The 22948-nt window shown below is 42.9% G+C and overlaps 1 protein-coding gene across 6 annotated transcripts in view; it reads left to right on the top strand.

Moving 5' to 3' along the window:
* Ltbp1 (latent transforming growth factor beta binding protein 1) overlaps positions 1–22948 on the top strand; it is a 384816-nt gene that overhangs the window by 325066 nt on the left and 36802 nt on the right. For all 6 annotated transcript variants that reach the window (XM_038319233.1, XM_038319232.1, XM_038319231.1 and 3 more), the window contains 2 exons: positions 14588–14713; positions 17635–17778. In XM_038319233.1, the coding sequence (XP_038175161.1) occupies positions 14588–14713; positions 17635–17778 (270 nt within the window). The remainder of the gene's footprint in view (positions 1–14587; positions 14714–17634; positions 17779–22948) is intronic.

The raw sequence follows: 22948 nt of genomic DNA, 5'->3' as shown, positions 1-22948 counted from the left end.
TGCCTGTGAACACGCTTCAGCAAGGGGATGAAAATGGATTTTAAGTGATTCGAGAGCGGAGGGAATTTTGATGGAATAAGCTGCCTTCAGGCCTGGTATCCAGATTTTCCCATGTGATGCTTGATTGATATCGACATTAGATGAAGAAACTCATAATAAAAGCAAAAGTTTCAGGAACTCTTTCTCAGCCTCTTCACCATCTATTAGCCTTTAGAAGCCCAGTGATAGGCAAAATCATCCACTCTTTCCTTGCAACCCAATAACAGACATGAGATTATCAAAAAACAAAGTCAGCAAATGGGAACAGACAATGCATACCTTGTACAGATGGCCTCACGCACCCTTGGTACCTGACCTGAGCTACACGTTTTGACCATTCTTTTGGTTTATTCTACATTGAGAGGTCTTTGTAGGTCATTAGAAGCTCTTACGAGGTGTTTCCCTATTTTCACACTTCCGATCTAAATCGCACTGCTCCGCGTGTCGCGTCGCGTTAGAAGCAGTTACTCAGGCGGTCAACTTGGATCCCCATGCAAGTGGGCAGGGAATGGGCCCATGCTGGCTGGTAAAACAACAACATTCACAGTTGTTAGCTGCCATGCGGGGAGCTCTCACTGATCAGGCACTGCTTCAAGTCCTCATGCCTTTCTTCACATTTGACCTCTACAGCAAGCCCGTGGGTGGGTTAGGTATTAGTTGATATGCTTTTGGATGCAACGATGAGGACATTTATTGTGTTGATAAGGACTGCAGAGGTCCTCAGCTCTCCTTCCAGGGTCTTTATCCAAATACTGCACACTCCCAGAGCACTTGCGACCATCTCCTCAGACTTTCTCACCCCTTAGCGAGCGTGAATTCCTGTTCGTGCTTTTTTTCTCCAGTCTTACTCTGTCCCTCCCCTCTGTGCCTGTGTTGCTCTCATCAAAGCCATTGTAAGACTCTCAGGCCAGGGAGGCAGGGACCGTTTTCAGTTTTGCCCTCCCTGCCCTTTGGATGCCACTGGGATTACTTAGGGCCCAATATGTACCTGGTGAATGAGTGGTGGGGGGAGTGTTGTCTTCGCTCCATGGCACATTAGGAAACCTTTGTAACAAGGTTACCCTGAGCCAAGCATGTTGTGCGCGCTCGCAAAGTCTCCTTTATCTTGTGAAGCATGTCCCAAGTCATGGTCAGGCACAGAGCAGTTGACAGTGGAGTTGTGGGATCTGAGTATGGGAACCTGACCTCCAGCTCCTTCTCAGCTGTATGGCCTGGATAAGTCATTAAAGCAGCACTACCTCATTTCCCCTGTGACCCATGTGAGTTGGGTATGTGTTGGCACCATCAATGCAGACTAGAACCTGCTCCCAGAGCTTACTCCGGGACTGTGTTGTTATTACTATCTTAGCACATCTTACACGGGCTCTTCGGTTGCTGTCACTTGTTTCCTTTGTTACCTAGAAGTGGGGATATTTAAAACATGTTCATTTTGCATTATCAGTGCTTATAGAATATACATCACACAGATTATATTGTTGTGGGTGAAATTATTTGGTAGCTCCAGGTCTAGGTCTATGTGTTGATAGCTTACTGGCTCTATTTTTAAATCCAAAATTAAAGCCATGCATAATGTAGCACAGTAATTAATTTTTCTATGATTTTTCTTAATTCGTCACCTTCTGTGTTTCCCTAAGAAGGTCACACAGTCAACTCAACTTTTTCATTCACCCACCAAAAGCTTGACATTTCAAATTGTTTCGGTGTCTTAATTGTTATGGAAGTTCTGGCCAGCCTTCATGCTTTCTTGCCTCAAGCACTGGGCCTAGTATTTCTAGAGGTATACTGTCTATTTTCTGCGGTTTTATAATTGATCTTTCTTGGCTTTCTATTGGAATATAGAAAGAGAAAAATTAGAATAGTGAGAAAAAAAAGAAAATTCTTTGGCCGATTTTATGTTGCCTCTGGGGCCTATGTGTCAAAAAGATGAATCTGGGGTTTGATATGTTTGGCCTATGCTAAGGGCTTTCTCCCAGTCCACACTGGCCGCTTAGCCTAAGAAGTGGTATAGCAAAACACAATGTACGGTGTGGCTTGGAATTTAGAATAAGACCTTTATGCTCTCAAAGCAAGCTAGTATCAAAGTGTAAAGCTATTACCTAATACATGGGTGATGTAAATGTGTTACTAATAGGTGGGTTAAGACAAAGCAATAGTGTATTAATAAAACTTATGACAGCATAAAAACACACATGCATATTGCGTGTGTTTTGTCCCTTGAGAGATGCAGATAAAGAAACCTATCCAGTTGCATACAGCTGAAGCACGGGGTGTTTCCTGGCCTCCTGGAGAGAACTTTCCCTGAACGGTATGGATGTGATTTACAGTGGGACCCATGTACTCCATTTTCCATAATTGTCCTTCATGAGCGCCTTCAGGGTCGAAAAGTGCTCTTATATTGACGGCTTCTTGTGTTGTTCTTTTAGATTTTAGAAATATTTCTTTTCCATAACCATTCTCATAGACTTCCCCCTTTCAGTCACTTTTCTAGTTTCATATGCTAGCATCTTAGCCTTGGTGCAAAGAAATAGGAAGAAAATGGCTAATGTGCTTTCACATCCAGAAATATACTTTCTTTATTTCTCTGAAGAAATATAGGCAGTGCACTTTATGGGGTTTTGTTTTTTGGTTTGTTTGTTTGTTTGTTTTGCTTTTCTGAGAAGAAAATCAGTTGGTAGGAGAGTTTACACACCTGTAATCCCAACACTCTGGAGGCTGAGGCAGGAGGATCACCACAAGTTCCAGAAAAGCAAGAGGCTGTCTCTAACTAGATAAAAACAAAAACATGGCTTGTTTCATGAAAAACATCCTTAATTTTTGTGACCTTAATTTTTTCTTCATTGTCCCAGACACTCAGTTTTGAATCTTTATGTGAAGTGTCGAGGTTTTTTTGGAAACAGATAGCTGACCAAGCCATGTTTCCTTAGGCTGTGCCCCTAGCTCTGCTCTGTAGCTCTGGTCTCTGGCAGGAAGTCCTTGCCAAGCACAAAGTGTGTGCGTTCCAAGCTATTTAATGACACAAATGACCTTTCCAGAAACTAAGCTCGAGCTCTTCAAGCTCCCTCAATGAGGAAAGCCATTAGGGTCAGACAACTTCCTTCACTCTCTTGGTCATTCATGGAATGAGCTTGTCAGTTTGGTTTGAAATGTAATCCTGACGTGATGTGTGCTTTGTGGATTTTTCTTTTTTTAAGTGAGCCTTGTAAGACTTCATTCATGAGACTGTCCATTCCTGACCTTCTTTGAGTGACATAGAAAGAACCTTCTGTTATTTATCTTATTTCTTTGTCTTTAGTCTACTGGGGATGAAAATGGGGGAATATTTAAACACTTAAAATTTAGGGCTCCTTGGGGTATTTTTTTAAAACCCACAAAGTTAAAAAACCTCACTCATATTTTACCTCTGTATAAATGAGCATTTTCTAGCAATGTTTACTTTTGAATGTCTGAAAAGGTATGCAGAGTAGGGAAGGGCCCAGGATTGGAAGCCACTCTGGGGCCTAGAAGGCAAATCCCAGAGAAGCTGGTGCTGACTCAGCTTCAGCATCTCTGAATGAACTACCTAGAAACAAGCACAGTCTTGGACAATCAATGTGTCCAACTCCCACATCCTATAGTATACAGTCTTGGGCAGTCAGTGTGTCCAACCCCACATCCTATGGTATTACAGTCTTGGGCAGTCAGTGTGTCCAACCCCACATCCTATAGTATGCAGTCTTGGGCAGTCAGTGTGTTCAGCCCCACATCCTATAGTATACAGTCGTGGGCAGTCAGTGTGTCCAACCCCACATCCTATAGTATACAGTCTTGGGCAGTCAGTGTGTCCAACCCCACATCCTATAGTATACAGTCTTGGGCAGTCAGTGTGTCCAACCCCACATCCTATAGTATACAGTCTTGGGCAGTCAGTGTGTTCAGCCCCACATCCTATAGTATACAGTCTTGGGCAGTCAGTGTGTCCAGCCCCACATCCTATGGTATTACAGCTTCAGTCTGTTCTGAGTATGTAACTATATTCACCAAGACACTGGTAAAACCCTTCTATGATATTGCTTCATCATTTTTTATAAGAACTAGACACAGTTGACACAAGACTCATATGCTTCCCCGTGACTTGCAGTAGGTCTAACTAAAATACAGTTAAAGCACTAAGATACAGTGTGTCACATATGTAGTCTTTTTCTGGGTTGCATTGTTTTAAATAAGCAAAAAATAGTTTGCCTCTATTTTGTAGTTTTAAAAAAGGCTTAGGAATGAATTACAATGAGCAGGAAGTAATGATCAAGACTACTGGGGTAGAATCCCTTCATGGTCGAATACAGTGTGTGTGCCCCAATACTGTACTCCTGGGGAATGGGGACATGAAAGACCCTTTGAAATCCAGTGTCTCTAGCTCGCAAATATAGCAATATAAATTAGCTTTTTATAAAGCCTATTTTAAATTCATACTTAAAAGTATAGAATTGGGACTTGAGAGATGGCCCAACTGTTAAGAATGCCTGTTACTGTTTCCAAGAACCCAAGTTCAGTTCCCAGCACCCATGTCAGGCAGCTCACAAATGCCTGTCACTCCAGCTTCAGGAGTTCCGATGCCCCCTCCTGGCCTCTGTGGGTACCTGCATGTGCATGGCATGTACTCTCACAGACTCACATACACCAGTAAAAATTTTTAAAAGATAGTTTTAAAAACATGCTTTTTTGTAAAGGCACAGCTTAGCTTTTACAGGCTCAGCATACTTAGCAACTGTCCTGCAAACCCTCCTCCAACCCTCCCAGTGATGTTAAATGATCATGGACCTCCATTCCCCCCCCCCCCCCCCGCAGTCCCATGTAACTAGTAGTCATTCTTATTCTCTCATTGTAGTTCATTTGCCCGGCTTTCAACAGCCTGTCAATGGAATTCCATAATATATACTCATCAGTTGCTTCCTTTATTCAACAGTGCAGTTTACAAACATTAATTTTATTATATGTATCAGCTTGTTAATTCTCATGCTACATGTATATTGTGTGGAAACGCAGTAAGTAGGGTGCTGGCTGTCATTTAAGCTGTTTCCTGCATGGTCTCTGTGGTCATACATTTTCTTGTGACCTTACCCTCTCTGAGGAGTGGATGGAGTTGGAGTGGGAGGAGGAGAGGGAGTAGGAACTGGGATTAGTATGTAAAATAAGAAGATATTGTTTTTAAAAAATAATTTATTAAAAATAAAAAATATTTTTACTGCCTTTAAAACAGTAATGTCACATATTTTGTTATATCAACAAGAGGATATAATACAGTTGCCCTTTTGTTGGTCCTAGGAAAGTGGGGTCAGGAGCACGGGGTAGAAGAGATTTTTACCTTGTGGTAGACAGGAAGCAGAGATAAAGAAACCAGAAGTAGGGGCTGGAGAGATGGCTCAGAGATTAAGAGCATTGCCTGCTCTTCCAAAGGTCCTGAGTTCAATTCCCAGCAACCACATGGTGGCTCACAACCATCTGTAATGAGGTCTGGTGCCCTCTTCTGGCCTGCAGGCATACACACAGACAGAATATTATATACATAATAAATAAATATTTAAAAAAAGAAACCAGAAGTAGGCCTAGGCAAAACATTTCCAAGAACCATCCCTTGTGGCCCATTTTCTCCAGGTAGGCCTGTCTTCTTAAGTTACTAGACCCTCTTAAGCAGCACCATGGGTTGGGGTGAAGAGTTTGACACACACGTCTTTGGTGGGGGACACATATTCAAACCAGAACAATGTTTAAGCAGAAACTTACTTGACTGAATATTTCTAGATGTTTAATCATTTCATTATTATGAGTAATAAATCCGTGTTCCTCCTGAGAGTCTAAAAACACAAAACCAAGTTAGGAGGCCATTGCAGTCAGCCAGCTGTGAGATGCTGAAACCTCAGTCAAGGTTGGAGCCCAGAGAAGAGAACGGAGATAGAAACAAAAGATAAAACTGATGGAGGACTTTCATTGGTTAATTAATAAAGAAACTGCTTGGCCCAATAGGTCAGAACATAGGTGGGTGGAGTAGACAGAATAGGATGCTGGGAGAGAGAAGGCAGATGCTTCAGGCAGTCACCATAGTCAGTCGCCATGCCTCTCTTCTCCGAGATGGACGCAGGCTAAGATCTCTTCTGGTAAGCAACCACCTCGTGGTGCTACACGGATTACTAAATATGCTTTAATTAGCCAATAAGAGGCTGAAACTAATGGGCCAGGCAGTGTTTAAAAGAATACAGTTTCCGTGTAATTATTTCGGGTGTAAAGCTAGCCGGGGGGCGGGACATAGCCCCACCGCTCCATCTACATAAAACCAGGAGGACATGGTATTAGATATGGCAAGAGAGAGTCGGGGAACCCTTCCCCCTTTTCAGGTTAGATAGAAGGTTCTCAATCTGTGGGATGAGCTCGCCTAAGACCAGCAGGAAAACACAGATATTTACATTACGATTCATACCAGTAGCCAAATTATAGTTATGAAGTAGCAATGAAAGTGATTTTATGCTTGGGGGGCAGCACAATGTAAGGAACTGTATTAGAGGGTCACAGCATTGGAAAGGTTGAGAACCACTGGATTAGATAATCAGGATTCTATTTGTGACTGTGAAGTTGGTTTTCGATGTCTGTAACTAAGTGAGGAATTGGTGTAGTCTGCCATGACTGACAAATATCAGAGTTGAGGTTGGCTCAGTTTCTCTGGCCCTAAAAGGTGCTTTCAGAAATCAAGCAGGAGTCTAGTCCTGGCATTTTAAAGTAACCACTTGAGTAAATCTCCAAGGGCTGTGTTTCCTAAGGTGGGGGGGGGGGGATGGGTTAAAGGAAGGCCTCTCATTGGCCAGCCTTGTTTTCTAGAAGTTCTGGCCTCTGTCATTTCTTATATCGTGTCTTAGGCTGCTTCAAATAGATTTGTGACCATCAATTCCCCCACATTTTTTTTTCTCCTGCCCTTCTCTTTGGTTCTTCTATTGGCATGGAAGTCAGACTATACAAAGACATTGGTTTTGCTGTTTTTCTGGCTCGCCCATTTCCCAGAACTAAATTATTATCCATAACACATAAGGACCATATTCTCCAGACTCGTGGACATTGCCAGACCTCAGTGGACCTTTTTAGAAAGGTTCTACAATATCCTATTGTATTGTCTGGGTGCTCTCCAAATCCAGTTTTTAATTTCCTATTGGCTAAATTTTATTTTTTTTCTTCAGGACTCTGCTCATCTCCTGCTCACTGCTGGCTTTCCTCTGTGCTCTGAGAAATACCTTAATCTCCCTTGGGCCAGCAGCCATGCCATTTTAAAATTCCTTTGGGCAGAAATTCTGCTAATGTCTTTCAGTTCCACTTCTTGGCCGGGGTTTCCTGAAGCCCTATGTCCCTTCTAACACAAGGTCCTTTTATGTGACCGTTCCCTTAAAATCCTGGCCCCAAATATATCAATTGCAGGTGATCAGGAAGATCTCAGCTGAAATAGTAGGTCATTTTCTTCGACAAAAAGATGGAAGGACATCCATTCTAGCTATCAGCTTGGGTCTTCCTGAGACCAGCACACCACTGGATCCTGGAGTTTTTTTTTCCCCCAGGAGTCTCTTCAATAAACTTCTTTGGAACCTACAGTGCTCTCTGGGTTCTAGGTTTTAGTATGATGGTGCTTCTTGTGTTGAGACCTGTTTAAGGACAGGACCTCCTGGTCCTTCTAAACTGCAAGTCAGCAAGTAATGCCAGCGAGTGGCAGACAACATGGCCTGATGTGCATCTTTGCAGTGAACATGCTCCGTTACACTTTTGTTAGCCTCAGAGTGTAGTTCACTCCTTGCCCAGGAGTCCCGTTTTGTAAGCATCCCTGTAAGAGGCAGCCCGCATGCTGGACTGAGCCTTCAGGATGGATTTAGAAGGCCAGCCTCAACAAGGACCAGCCTTTTGCCATCTCTACCACTTTACTGTTTTTGTCACTTGACAGAAATCACTCCCCTCTCCATGCCTCAGTTTTCGAACTCTTAAAATAAGGAGGCCCAGCTAGATAAAGCTGAAATCCCCTCTAAGTCAGGACACTGTGATTCATGCAGTAACACCCTGATAACATGAAGGGTCTTCATTCCCAACATTGCAGCCACCCACGGTGAGTTTGTAAATGGCTACATACCACAAATGGTACCTCCCATTCTTAACATCGCCCTTGCTAGAGTATCCTAGAGGTAGAAGGGTGGCTCATTTCTGCGACTTTCCCCTAGTAGGTAGAGATGTCTCCCTTGGAAGTAGAAAGGGAAAAAAATCTACAAAGCACAGATGTTAAGAGCCTGAGTAAACAGCTTTCTTCTTCCTAATTGAGAGCAAAGCAAAACTGAAGAATTTGTCTGAAAAAAAAAAAAAAAGACCAAACCACTTTCCCAATGAAATAAACTTAAATGCACCTTTCTTGTCACACTCACAAGCTTTTCCGAATGCGGCCCCTAGTGAGACCATTCATGTTTGTTATGAATTTCGTTGTCAAGTTCTTTGAAGAGAGTTTTAATTTTTTGATCAACATATAAGATGCCTGGCCCATTCTCTTTTGGAAAGTCATGTTGAATCCTTCATGCTTTTTTTTTCTCCTGATTTTATTGTTTGAAGATGAAGACTAGGTGACTTTTATTAACCTCTATTCAAGAATGAAAGGAAAGTTGGAGTTCTGTTTTACCACATAGATTCTGAAGGACTTTTGGCAGATTAAGAAAATATATCGACTGAAAAGCTTATAGACATGCAAAACAGGTCAACGGTGGAGACCTTAGAGGTCTGGACTCGACATCCATTGACACAGTTGCAACTTCCAACACCAGCTGATGGCAGCTCTAGGCACTGTGTTCCATTTACCATTCTAATATCTAGAGGCGTCTTTTTGGCAGAGGGGGAGTCAGTTCAGTGGCCTTGTAGGTGGTATTGTTTCTTAACTTCATTTACATTGATACATCAATATTTACCTGTACTTTTCCCAGTAAAAGTTGAGAAGAGCAGTGCTATCTGAGGAATTAGTAGTTCTTTTATGCTAATATGCTTAATATGTATGTGTGTTGCTGACTGAGCAATTACTAGACAATCAATTCCAGTAGATTCATAGCTTTGGGGTAGTATTACTAGTGATAATTCCTAGCGTGGCCCTTACCAGACCCGTAAGGAAAATTGCTATAGAAATTTTGACATTAAGCAAAGAAAATATATTTTGATGACTCAAAAATTAGTTTCAAGTTCCAAATTCAACCCTGAAAAAAAACAGAATGATGTTCATCTCTCCAGACAGATAATGGGAAATAGACCTGAAACCTCACATCATCAAAGAAAGTGAAATAATTTTCTTGTAGGCCATTAAAGAATTGAAACAAAGGACTGGGGATCTAGCTCAGTGGGAGAGCTTTGCCTGGCCCTTCTCAGGAGTGAAACCAGTGCTGCCCTTCAGTTAAGCTATTACCTCACCTCACTGTTGAAAACAAGAAACTGCAGAGTTGCATTATATCATTTTTATAAAATATTAATTGTTGAACAGCTAGTCTCCAGCAGGCACTTCACATTCCTTTTCCCTATTCATTCCAATCCAAACTATTACTCATCTAAACTTGCTTGGTGAATCATTGTTACAGTAAACTGAGTCTGCAAGACGCCCCGTAATTCATAGCCAGCTGGGGGCTTGCTCACCTTCAGGCTAGTTCAGTTCCTGTGCTGGTGAACAGCAATAAGAGACCATCATCGGATGAAATTGCATGAAATTAATAAGAAGGAAAGCAAGATGTCTAATTTTAAGAATCTGAACTAAGAAGCCAATAAATTTCAAGTAGCCAAATTCCCTATTTCCCTCTCATTTTAGTAGGGAAGTCAGTAGCTTCAAGCCTAATACAGGCATAGAAAAAGGAGAAGCGGCTTGATGCCCATCTCTGGAGTACTTGAGGAAGGTGCCACGTCGGAGGTGCCCCTAAGGCTAACTCCGGAAGGGTCGGCATGAGTTCCTGAGCAAATGTAGGGGTGGAAGAGTCAGTAAAGCAAGGAGTTTATATAATTTCAAGCTCAGTGAGACTTTATTCTAGTTCACCCATGGGGCTGGAGTTCTGTTGAGAAGGCGAGCACACATGTAGCCGGGAGCCAGATGACAGAAGACTTGTGCTCCAGTCAAGGAGAGAGGGTGAAAATTTTCAGCAGTAGAAGGGCATGGGTGGGCTTGCATTTTGCAAAGAGCACACAGACAGCAGCAGTTAGGCAGAGCGTGGATTACAGTGGTTCTCAACCTTTGGGTCACAACCCCTTTGGCAAGCTTCTACCTCAAAAAAATATTTACATTATGATTCAAAACAGTAGCAGCGTTACAGTCCTGGAGCAGCAATGAAATAGTTTTATGGCTGGGGATCACCACAACATGAGAAACTGTATTCAAGGATCACAGCGTTAGGAAGGTTGAGAGCTGCCGGGTTAGAGGGAGGGGCAAGACCAGAGACGGGGAAGCCTACTGGAGTCTAAGGAGTATCCAGAAGGATAAGAGATAGGGTAGGGCTGCGAAGGGAGTTTCAGAAGGGGAGGGATGGCATTAAGATTTCTGGCATGAGTGTCTGGGTGGAATTGCTGATGAAGGGTGCATAGGAGACACGGAGCTGTTGTGAGGAGGGCACTGATAGCAAGTTCATTTGTCACTGACGTGTCTATTTGGTCTCAGATAAATGTTTCAACAGGACGGAACTCAAGCACTGAGAGAGACTGGGAATCCATCAGCATGTAAATGGTAACCGGAGACTTGCTGAACTTACAACCCCCAAAAGCCTGCGGTGCGAAGAACAACATAATCTCTTTGACAGATGCCCACTTCAGGAAGTCCAGAGTTAGCGGTGGCCAGTGTTAAGTGAGTCAGTGTCGGGAAAGAATTCCTCCTCAAGGTTACAATCAGTAAACCAGTTGTAATCTCAGCTGTGTGGGGAGTTCAGATCAGTCCAACCAATGAACTACAGTAGATGCCACGAGGAAGATTTAGATTTGAAATCTTTGTACTGGGCTTTCTATTCAAGTTCAGATGGAAAAGAAGAATGGAATGAGAGAAAATGCTCACCCATTATCAGGAAGAGGCTTTAAGGTCTCTTTTTAAATTCAACTGTAAGCTTGATCAAGATTATGGCAGAAAATCAAATAAAAATAGATAAGAATAAAAAAAGAAGTGTACTTTGGGGAAGGATTGTGGTTGAAGATGAAACCTTTGACCCCAAGGACTCTGGTCATTGGAGCTTAGTGTCTAGGAGGGTAGACGGGGAAGCATAGCATGCAGTAGATCCTGGGAATTCTGAGCTCTGGCAGACATATACCTACGTGGAGAATAGAAAAAGAATAATGCTGAACCTGGAAAGAGTGTTCAAGGTGTGGGTGTTCCCCAGACTTAGAAGGCAATGGGGGCTGACCTGGGCTTCGGGTATAAAGGGGTGCCTCTTTGCAGCATGTGTGTTTCAGAAGGACAACGTTCAGGAGATTGTAGGTCCCTAGGGAGGAAGCGTGACAATGATGGTGATGATTGACATGCATTGGGTCCTCCTAGCATCTTCTGTTCCTGGGTCAGTGCTTTGTGGATGCTTCTTTAATCTTCATAGCGATTGTTGGAATGCACTGCTAATGTTGCCATTATTTTTGTACACGGGTAAAATGTGTCTTTGAGGTCTGTGCTCTCAAGTTCAGCTAACAGTAGATCCCTTGAAAAAGTCCCATCTGAGCTGAGCGTGTTCAGACCATCCTCTTGTTTTTAGTCCTTAATGCAGTACAAGAGCTGCTTGTATAGAATGTACAATATATTGGGTGTCACAGGGAGTCTGTGGGATGAGCTGGGGATGGTAGCTCATTGGTAGAGTTCCTGGCTGACCTTCATGAGGTCCAGGAATCTATTCCAACACTAAAAAAAAGAGAGAAGGTCTTAAAAAATATGGGGGTGGGGTAGAGAGAGGGATGACACACTGGTTGAGAGCACTTGCTCTGCAAATGATGGGGGTTTAATTCCTAATTCCTAATTGATTCATGGTGACACATAACCACCAGTAACTCCATTTCCAAGGGGGAACCAACACCTTCTTCTGGCATCTATGGGCACCATGCCCACTTGTGGTGCACATACATCCATGTAGGCAAAATACCCATGCACATAAAAGTAAATAAATCTAAAAAATTAATTTTAAGTATGTGAGAGGATGTGTGGATATATCTAGGTTATTTGCAAATACAATGCTAGTTTCTATAGAGGAAGTGGGCATCCTTGGGTTTGGAAACTAATCGCTCACATATGCCAAAGTGTGGCTGCATCAGGAAATAAGGCAGGGAGTGTAGACAAGTCTAACAATACATTTTGCATTCATACCAGAGAAAAGTAGCAGATGGAGGTGAGATCAAGAGAAAGCTTTTCCAAACTATGTTAACACTTCAAAGGCAGTGAGGGGAGGAGCAGGGAGAAGCGTAATGGAAGATGCTGGAGAAGGATGCAGAGGTGGACCAAGGTGAGCACAGACCAGTCGGGATGGGAAGTAGAAGGGACGGCTTTCATAGAATTGAGAAAAAGTAAAGAAACTTCAATTTAATAACTTACATGCTTCAATTAAAATATGAGATAGTTTGACTTTATTCTTAATAATATCATGTTTGACATTTGGAAAGAAAATAAGAAAACATTTTGGGTAAATCTTTTTCTTTTATCATGCATCTTACAACTTAATTTTATGAGCTTTAGAAGAGAAATGATCAATCTTACTAATGTCAACTCCTCCAAAACTAAATCCTGGTATGTGGTGCTTAACTTCTCACATTTCCTTTTTTATTTATACCTGATCTGCTGATTTACCATGAAAATAAATTCTTTATGTATATTTCATAATTGTTTCTCCAAAACCCTGTATTTGGGGGACTGTTGTATTCTGAGGTAGAAAGAGCAGAAAGCATGGTAGCTGGAAGCATGCATGATAACTAATGAAAGAATGGGTAGGGAAGGACCATGGAGATGGTCCCTAGAAAGATAAAGAGGGACTCTAGCTAGAAGTCTGTTGTACATATGACATTTATAGGAACATGGTAATTATCGTGGGAAAAGCCCAAGGCCACTGTTCATGAGCTCTCATGTAGATAATCCTGTGGGGCAACTGGCATTTGGGATCTTGAGTAGCGGTAACCTAGTGACACATAGGTTTTCCCATGAGTAGCAGGGCAGGCTGGCTCATCTGATTCTCCCTCAATCATAGCTATCTACAGCTATGTAAACCACTGTTTTCTCCCTCCTGGAACTCCACAGTTAGAGCTATCGTTAGCATTTATGGTATCCCCCCAAAGTGGCCATGAAAACAGCATTGAGGGGGCTGGGGAGATGGTTTAGTTGTTAAGAGCACAGGCTGCTCTTTCAGATGATCCAAATTTGATTCCCAGCACCCACATGGTGGCTCACAACCACATGCAACTCTAGGTTCAGGGAACATGATGTCGTCTTCTAGCCTGCAAAGGCACTGTATCCACACGGTACACACACATACATACAGGCAGAAACTCTCATACATATGAAAGTAAAGAAACATCTTTTTAAAAACTGTATTGAGATTCCGTGTTCCCAAGTCAGAAAGGCCATACATGGTCAAGAGAACAAATACCGAATAACAGAAAGGCTACAAAAGGTGAAGGATGAAGATTCTTTCTACACTGCCAGTGAGGATATAGGCTAGTCCAGCTGCTGTGGAAATCCATGTGGAGGTTCCACAAAAATAGAACTCTATGACCCAGATATAATGACTCCGTGTATACCCAAAGGGCCCTAAGTCAACACATGACGTATCTGGACATCCATGTTTATTGTAGCATTAGTCACAATGGCCAAGTCATGCAACCAGCCTAGCTGTCCATCAGCAAATGAATGGCAGAAAATATGGTGTATATGCACAATAGAGTTTTGTTCGGCCATGAAAAGAAAGAAATTATGTCATTTTCATAAATAGGTGGAACTGGAGATTGTCGTGGTACCTAAAATAAGCCAGATTCAGAAAGAAAAATGCCACATATTTTCTCGCATAAGCAGAATCTCTATATTTTTAAGTAGAAGAATAACTGTTTAGAGACAGACAAGGGTACTTGAGAAAGGGTCATGGGAGGGTGGATATGAACCAAGAGCATGATATGCATACATGGCATTGTTAGCAGGAGGCTCATCCTTTTGCATAATGATGATATAGCATCCAAAAAGAAAGAAGTTCTTAGAGGCGACAGCACTTTCCCCTGTAGGAAAATAAAGCTGTCTCTGGAAAGAAAGACTCGAAAACATTTAGGAAATACTGACCGTGGCTAATTGTGGCAGTCATTTCAGCGAGAAAATATTTCCTGAGGACAAGTCAAAGTTTTCTCATAGACCCCAGTAGTTTAGCTACTAACCCATTTTCATCAAAACATTTTATTAACATGTACGATGTTTTTAAAGTTCTTTTTGTGTGGACATGATTTTCCTGTTAATCATGATATAACAGAGCGCCTTTCCTTATCCATTCCATGCCTGCTGTTTGTCGGTCTGAGTTTATTTCCTGTCTGATGTCCCATGTCTCTTTTGCAGATATTGATGAATGTGTAAACAACACTGTGTGTGACAGCCATGGGTTTTGTGACAACACAGCTGGCTCTTTCCGCTGCCTCTGTTATCAGGGCTTTCAGGCCCCACAGGATGGGCAAGGGTGTGTGGGTGAGTTCTCGGTTTTTGTTCTGTTTCCTCCCCTCATCGTGTTCCATGTATCTTTTCCAACAGAAATGAACATCATCAAAAAGAGGCGAATTCAAGCAGGAAACTTTTCACTGTGGTTTGATTTTTTTTTTTTTATCATAGGATTTGAGACTGTGAACATTGTATGTGCTTTGGCCTCTGAAGGGGACGGGGATATCAAGAGAGAAGTGTGAGTTATTTGGGGCCATTTTAGAGGACAGCTGTTTAAACCTAGCTGAGTGTGAATCTGTGTAGTCTCCTGTCCTCAGGTAATGAAGTCTGTCGTGGGGTACAGCTTGCCTGTCTTTGACATGCACCTCATTAAGCAGCACGATTAAGGAAAGTTCTGGCACAAGCTTTCGTTTCCAGGAATGACACCAGCACAATAATGCTTCCGATTGTGCAGCTGCTGTGGGATAGACAGGGCAGGAAAAGCTCCCATGCCATAAGATGTCCCAGAATGTAGTCCAACACATACTCATAGAGGAGAGCTCATATTTCATATTCTGATCAGCTGTGATTTGTGTGAACTTGTTATAAAACACACTTTCTGTTAAGGCAGTTTCATAGGGAAAGAAGGGAGAGGGAAGTTACAGAATCTCCAACTTCACACTTTGATGTGGGCTTCCCCTCAGTATGCTGTGAATACCATTGGTTAATAAAGAAGCTGCTTTGGGCCTATAGCTGGGCAGAATATAGCCAGACTGGAAAAGATACATAGAGAAAGTAGGCAGAGTCAGAGAGAAGCCATGTAGCTGCCACAGGAGACAGACACCAGACGTCGGACAGAACCTTACCAGTAGTCCACAACCATGTGGTGATACACAGATGAATAGAAATGGATTAATTTAAGATATAAGAGCTAGCCAATAAGTATGAACTAATAGGCCAAGCAGTTTTTCAATAATACAGTTTATGTGTGATTATTTTGGGTCTGGGCAGCCTGGAAATGAAAGAGTAGTCACCGCCAACAATACATTATGCAACTTTTTCTTTATTCTTCTGAATAGAGAGAAGAGCTGTGTTTGCCACAAGGCAGGTGCCCTTTAAGGCAAAGGCAGTGACTTACTTGCTTTGGCAATTTGCCAGTCAAGCACTAGTTCATTTGCCATCCAGATCCGACCTGTTCAGAGCCTGTTCAGAAGCTTGAACTGTAACTGATTTTCTGGTATTCATGATGGAAAGTCATTTAATCCCTAATTACAGAAAAATATTCAGGAAGCAACCAGGTAGTTTTCACAAATGCACATAAACAATGCTGAATCAAAAACTACACATCACTGTTAAAGAATTATATAGAAGTATAACTGCTCAACAAGACAGCTATGACCATCCTATGAAACTACCTTGGACAGATGTAGACGGGCCGGTAGTGTAGGCCTGTCTTCCCAGCTGTTCTGGAGGATGAAGCCTGAGGATTTCAAGTAAATTGAAGGCCAGCTTCAATAACAACAAGACCATGTTTCAAAATCAAAATTTAACAAAGAAATAAAGTTTAGCAGTGGAACACATACCTAAAATATAAGAGAACTGTGTATCAAGAGATTTCCTTACTTATTTCTCTGACTGAGATAACTTCTATAAAAACAGGAGCTGGGCCAGCCTGACTCAAGGTTATACCTTCACATGAGGGATCTGCATGAGTAAGCTAAGACATACCTCTTGATCAAATGAATGCGGCCTGGAAGGAGAGTTTGCAATAGCCATGGTGCTGGTATGTGTTGGAAAGTAGGATCTCATTTGATATTACATACCTAAAATTAGCAAACATGAACCAGCCAATTTCTGAAGTCAACTTTTCTGATGGAAAGTATGACTTCAATTCCACATTGCTTTATGGTACCATATCTTTTTACAAGTGAAACCCAGGTTATTGAGTTTATATCTGTCTATGGACAAAGTTAGGTAGAAGTCTGAAACTTCAAGATTCACAAACCTATCCAAAAAACAAAACAAAGCACAGCAAACTCAGTTTACAAAGAAAAAGATGTTTTCCCCACTCCTGGATGAGTTGGCTAATTGCTCACATTTTTAAGTTTATAAAGATTTTCAGGGTGTGATTATGAAAGCTGGTATGTATATTGTTAATGCAGAAGAGAGGGGAGCCTTTCTGAGTTGGGTGGATGCTTTCCCGACTGAGGAAGTCACCAGTAAAACTTTTGAGGAACAGAAAGGTAAATGGTACTATTGGACAAAGTAAGATGAATAAAGAGCCTTTGTTTGGAGCCTATGAACTTCAGATTTGCGTTAAGCAAATTTTTTGACTTTGCTTTAATTATATGGATTTACATATACAAAGGAAACATTCATCAAGGTAGAGGTTACACTGGGGACATCGAAAGACTAGGAAAAGACAGTGGAATTGATCACTAGTTATTGGACCAAACGGCTTTGCCGACTAGACGAATGTTCCCTGACAAATATTCACTTATGCCTGGTGAGCCAAAGTTCTATTGTTAATTTAGGCTGAAATGTATTTTCCAACATGTAAGTATGTTTTAAAAGCTTACACTTTAAATCTAAGTTTGGATCACCCAAGTGCCGATGCTTCTGGTTTTCCCTTGAATGATAATCCAGGAGTAGAACTCTGGGTCCTTTGTGTCGACAAGGAAGGAAGACAGTGCTGGAGAGTCAAAGGACTCACACTACACTCCCAGTGAGATCCCAGGTTGTTCCTTAAAACTGGAACTGGAGTTTAGAACATGGCCCGCGTGTTTGCACCATCCTTTCATCAAGGCTAAGTTGTCCAGCTCTGCCTGCAGGGGTCCTTTCCTGGGAAGGACTAATTCAAGGGCTCCCTGGAGATCCGCTCATTTCCAGCAGCCACTGCTGGCCTTGGCACAGCTGGTAGAGCTGTCAGGAGAGACCCGCACGTCTTACGTAGTCTGTGTTCTCTTTTCCAGATGTGAACGAATGTGAGCTGCTCAGTGGTGTATGTGGGGAAGCTTTCTGTGAAAACGTGGAAGGGTCCTTCCTGTGTGTATGTGCGGACGAGAGCCAAGAATATAGCCCCATGACTGGGCAGTGCCGTTCCCGGGTCACTGAAGGTAAGTCGTGGGGGCACCATGCAGGGGTAGGACGGTGTCTCTCGAGATAGGACTGACCCAGGCTTAGGCTACACATTATGGAGGTGAGTAAGACAAACATGTCCTGACAAATTCTGCTTCTAGAAGTGTCCTAGTTAGAGAGTTACTAGCGCTGTGATGAGACCCTGTGACCAAAGCAACTTGGGGAGGAAGGGGTTTCTTTCAGCTTACACTTCCAGGTAGCAGGCCATCAGTGTGGGAAGTCAGGACAGGAGCTCAGATAGGGCAGGAGCCTGGAGTCAGGAGCCGATGCAGAGACCAGAGAGGAGTGCTGCTTATTGGCTTGCTCTTTATGGCTTGCTCAGCCTGATTTCTATTGGAACCCAGGACCACCAGCCCAGGGTCAGGCCTTCCTCCCATCAATCACTAATTAAGAACATGCTCTACAGACTTGCCTACAGTAGGCCATGCCTCTGGAGGCATTTTCATAATTGAGGCTCCCTCCTCACAGACAGCTTCAGTTTGTGTCAAACTGACATAAAACTAGCCAGCACAGGTAGCTTCCATGCTCTCTCTATGCCGTATCAGCAAAATGAAGATGCGGGTGATGGGTGTTAGGGTTAAGTGGCCTCTGGTTTCCTTTCCAACCCAGCAACACCATGTGTAAAGGATTCAGAAGGATGAGGACATTTGCCGAGAATTGCCTAAAAGCTAGAATGCCATCAGCTAGTGTTTAACATGGCTTCATCTCACCAAGTTACATCAGCCTCCTTGCTTGGCCCTTGGGGACACTTGTTCTGTCACGTCACTAATGAAAAGCAACAGAATGGGCCTCTCAGGGTCTACAAAGACTTCCACTTGGAATCCTTGAGGCTTTTTCCAGCAATTGGCCCAGAGAGTTGCTATGTTTACATTTGTTTAAAATTTGATTTAGGCCATGTTGTCACTGAATAAGTTGAAATGAGAGCTGACAGTCTTCCAGATAAATTAGTCACCTTTCAGATTGTAGGTTGGTCACTCTTTTAGTTGGTGACATGTAGCTGTAACTTAGTTGTGTGTGAGGTTTTTTTGTTTGTTTGTTTGTTTTGTTTTGTTTTTTATAAAGCAAAAGATCAAGCAGTCCCTCGTGAGCCAAATAAAATGACACTTAGGCTATTTTACTTTCTGGATAAATCTCAGTGTTATCCATCCTCCCAGTAGAGCGTTCACTGTTCATGTATAGGAGACACTTGTTCTGTGTAAAAGAACTATTTTTTGTAGGTCATGGGGAGTGGCGTGTGCCAGTATTTTTATTCACACATTTTTCTCAGTGCTCAAACGTGAAAAAGGAAGGGGTACAGAATTAATTGGACACTAATTTAAACATGTCATTTGAAGGGAAGGTGGCAGGTTATCACTGAGAGAGGGTTGCTGTTCGTTCCGGTAACCACCCCCATGACACCTAAATGGCAAAGGCTTTTACTTAGTTGTACCTTCAGTACCAAAAACCAAAATGAAAATCTGGCAGGCCTCAAATAACCACACCACCCTTTTCTTCTTTGTACTTGGTTCCATTTCCAGGGTGATGCCTTACCCACATTTTTATTTGAGATGTATTAGCATAGCACATCAGAATATTAGAGCATTATCCATCTCTGTGAAGGTTGGTAGTCATGGTAAAGGCAAATGCATATGGTACAATGTTAAATTTAAAAATAAGGCATTCTAATGATGATGCTCTATAGAGGGAGAGTGCGAGAATATACAAAGAGATGATCATAGGCCTTTCTGGAAATTTTAGAGATTTTCCATGTTATCTGTAATGTTTTATGTGGGAAAGCTGGAGTCTAGTCCACTCACCTCTTCTTAGCTATGTAAATGTGGTCATCTCAACATCTGGGTGTTTGTGTTTAGGGTTCTCATTTACAAACTAGGGTGAGATGTTTCTTTTACTTCCCAGAGCTCTGTGAATTTTGAGTGAAATCATATAGGCAGTGTCATTTGTGAATGGTAAGTCAGTATGGAATGTTACAGTCAGCTACATCTCAGACATATGAGGGAAACTGATTTCCCTGTGTGGTCTGTTCTTAAAGAGGGATCTTTTTAACTACAGTTGGTTTTGCTAGAATGTTTTAATGGCATCAAGAAGTGATTCAGTTATATCACATTAGGACACATGTCTAGACCATAAAATTTGCTTTTTTGAGCCAGAGTTTCTCACTATTTCTTTCTTAAAAGCATTTTCTTTGTCGTGTGTGTGTGTGTGTGTGTGTGTGTGCGCGCGCATGCGTGCACATGCACACATATGCTTGTATATAGGTACAAGGTTGACGTGAAGAATCATTTTCCATTTCTCTTACATCTTATTCATTGAGGTCGGGTGTCTTGCTAGCCGGCTCATTCTGGTGATCCCCGTTTCCACTTTCTGAGGTCAAAATTACAGGTGACTCACTATTTGGGTCCTGGGATCCTGACCTGGACCCCCAAGCTTGCCTAGCAAATGCTTTAACCACTGAATAATCGCCTCAGCCTTTTTTTCTTTCAGAGATTAATAAAACCTTATAGGCATCACAAGACAATCAGAACCATCTTTAATGAACAGAATTAATTTGCTGTCTGTCAACTGCATTATACTACGACTGTGTGTGAGAGAGCACATGTGTGTGAGTTCATGTGTGTGTGAGCTCATGTGTGTGTGAGCACATGTATGTGTGACCAGCACACACACATGCACGCGCAGTCACATGAGTGTTAGGTATGTGCAAACGGAAAGCTAGAGAACAACATTAGGTTGTTCTCGTGTATCATTCTTCACTCAGTCTTTTGACACATGGTCGCTCACAGAACCTGCAGGTCTCATTCTTGACTAGATTGGGGACCTGGAGACCTCTGGGGACCTATCTGTCTTTTCCTCTCCTGTGCTGGCATTATAGACATATGCTGTCGTTGTAGGAGGCCACTTGTTTGTTCTCATCTGCCCAGACTCAAAACAACCACAGAGAGACTGTATTAATTACAACACTACTTGGCCTATTAGCTTTTGAATATTTCTAGCTCACACTTATCTCTCAAATTAACCCATTTCTATTATTTTATATTTTACCTTGATGTTCATAGCCTACCACCCAGGTTCCAGCTGGCTGCTTGCGTCTTTCTCCTCTGGTGCTTCCATGGTAGCTCACTGACTCTGCCTGCTTTCTCCCAGCATTCAGTTTAGTTTTCCCCGCCTACCTCTATTGTGCCCTGTGCAGGCCCAAGACACCATACAGAGGGGAATCCCCCATCATGCTGCCATGCCCAGCTTTTTATGTGGATTCTCCACATCCACACTCAGTTCCCTGCACTTGCACCACTTAACTGATGCACATCTCCCCAGGCCCCACCCACTTTGTTACTTTCTAAGTCATAGCATCTTCCTTCTTTCCTTCCTTCCTTCCCTCCCTCCCTCCCACCCTCCCTCCCTCCCTCCCTTCCCTTCTTCCTCTTCCTCTTTTTCCTCTCTCTCTCTCTCTCTCTCTCTCTCTCTCTCTCTCTCTCTCTCTCTCTCTCTCTCATTTTTCTCTTTCTGAGACACAATTTCTCCATGTAACCCTGGCTGTCCTGAAGCTTACTCTGTAGACCCGTCTAGCCTTGAACTCAGAGATCCACCTGCCTCTGCCTCCCGAGTGCTGAGACTAAGGGTGTGCATCACCATCACCCAACAACACATAGCACCTTTCTTTAAAAACATGGATCCACATCTACTTTGGCCCCTTTTCTCTGATCATGTCCTCACCATGTTCTTTGTTTCTCCCTGTCTCAGCTTACTTGGTGTTTTTGTTGGCCATCTCCCTTTCCACAAAGAAAGGTCTTCCAGCTGGAACTATCTGTGTCTGTACTGATCCTTCGCCTCTCTGAAGGGGCCTACAAATGCCAGCTGCTCCCACATAACCACCTCCCACTAGCAGCCCATATACTGAGGATACCTTTTCCAGTCTGGAACTTGCTAATTGGGTCTAAAGAGGACTATCTGTGCTTTTCCTGAAGCTTTTTGGAGATTTCACTTGTTACTTCCAATGTGACCTTGTTGGCACAGTCCAGCCTCTCAGTGCTGATGCCGTGTGTCCCTGTAGTCCAGCATGAGCCTGTGTTGGCATGACCCCTGCCTTTCCCTCTCTCTCTTGAGGTGCCTCCTACTCACCATCAGCCTAGGGTGCCCGTCTCCCAGGTTTTCCTCTCCACACTCTGACAAAGCTCTGCTATGTCAGGAGTTCCCTCCTTCATCGCTTTCTGCTCACTTTTCTCCCCAGCTTTTCCAGTTTCTGCAAACAAGGCTGACGTTTTCAATCTACCTTCTCTCCAGCCTGTAGCCCTCCAACGCTCCCCTTCCCTGCTAACCCTTTACCAGAGCAAACAAAACCAAAGCAGTAGCCTATCATAGCCTGCAGAAGAAAGCCCACATCCAGTGATGGCCAATGTTTTGGGCATCGTCTTTCCAGTGTCTCCATCAGAAAAGAACAAAAATGCAAAAAGACAAACAACAACAACAACAACAACAAAAGCTTTATTTATTTTGACAACTACGTATCATGTGCTTTTTAAATACGAGGTCCTCAGGTAATTCTCTCAGAACTTCTGTAGTGATGAGCGAGCAGGCCTGCTTTTCATCCTGCCCGGCTCCCAGCCACCGGCTAGCTTATGCCCCGAAATAATTACATGGAAACTGTATTCTTTTATATACTGCCTGGCCCATAAGTTTCAGCCTCTTACTCACATCTTGACTAACCAATTTCTAATAATCTGTGTAACACCACAAAGTGGTGTCTTACCGAGAAAGATTCAGCATGTCTGACCTGGTGGCTGGCTTCATCGCATCTGTCTCCCTGAGGAGAGGCACGGCAGTCTGGCTCAGAGAGCAGAGGCATAGTGATTTATTAACTTCCCTTCCCAGCATTCTGTTCTGTCTACTCTGCCCACCTAAGGGCTGGCCAATCAAATGAGCCAGGCAATTTCTGTATTAAAGCAGAAGACCCTCCCACATCACAGAACTCTGCCAAGTACTCCAGTAGGTACAGCCGTACCTACCACCTGACACCCTAACTATTAATACATTTCTGGACCATTCTTACCTCTCAGGGTCACATTCTACGGCATTACTCACCAGGTATCATAGTTAGCACTCAGTCTCTCAGCTAACATGCCGTCTGTGGACCCTACCTCACTGCATTCTGCC

This window comes from Arvicola amphibius, chromosome 2 (genome assembly GCF_903992535.2).
Source record: "Arvicola amphibius chromosome 2, mArvAmp1.2, whole genome shotgun sequence".
Lineage (NCBI taxonomy): Eukaryota > Metazoa > Chordata > Mammalia > Rodentia > Cricetidae > Arvicola > Arvicola amphibius.
This window is presented reverse-complemented; position numbering and strand designations above follow the sequence as displayed.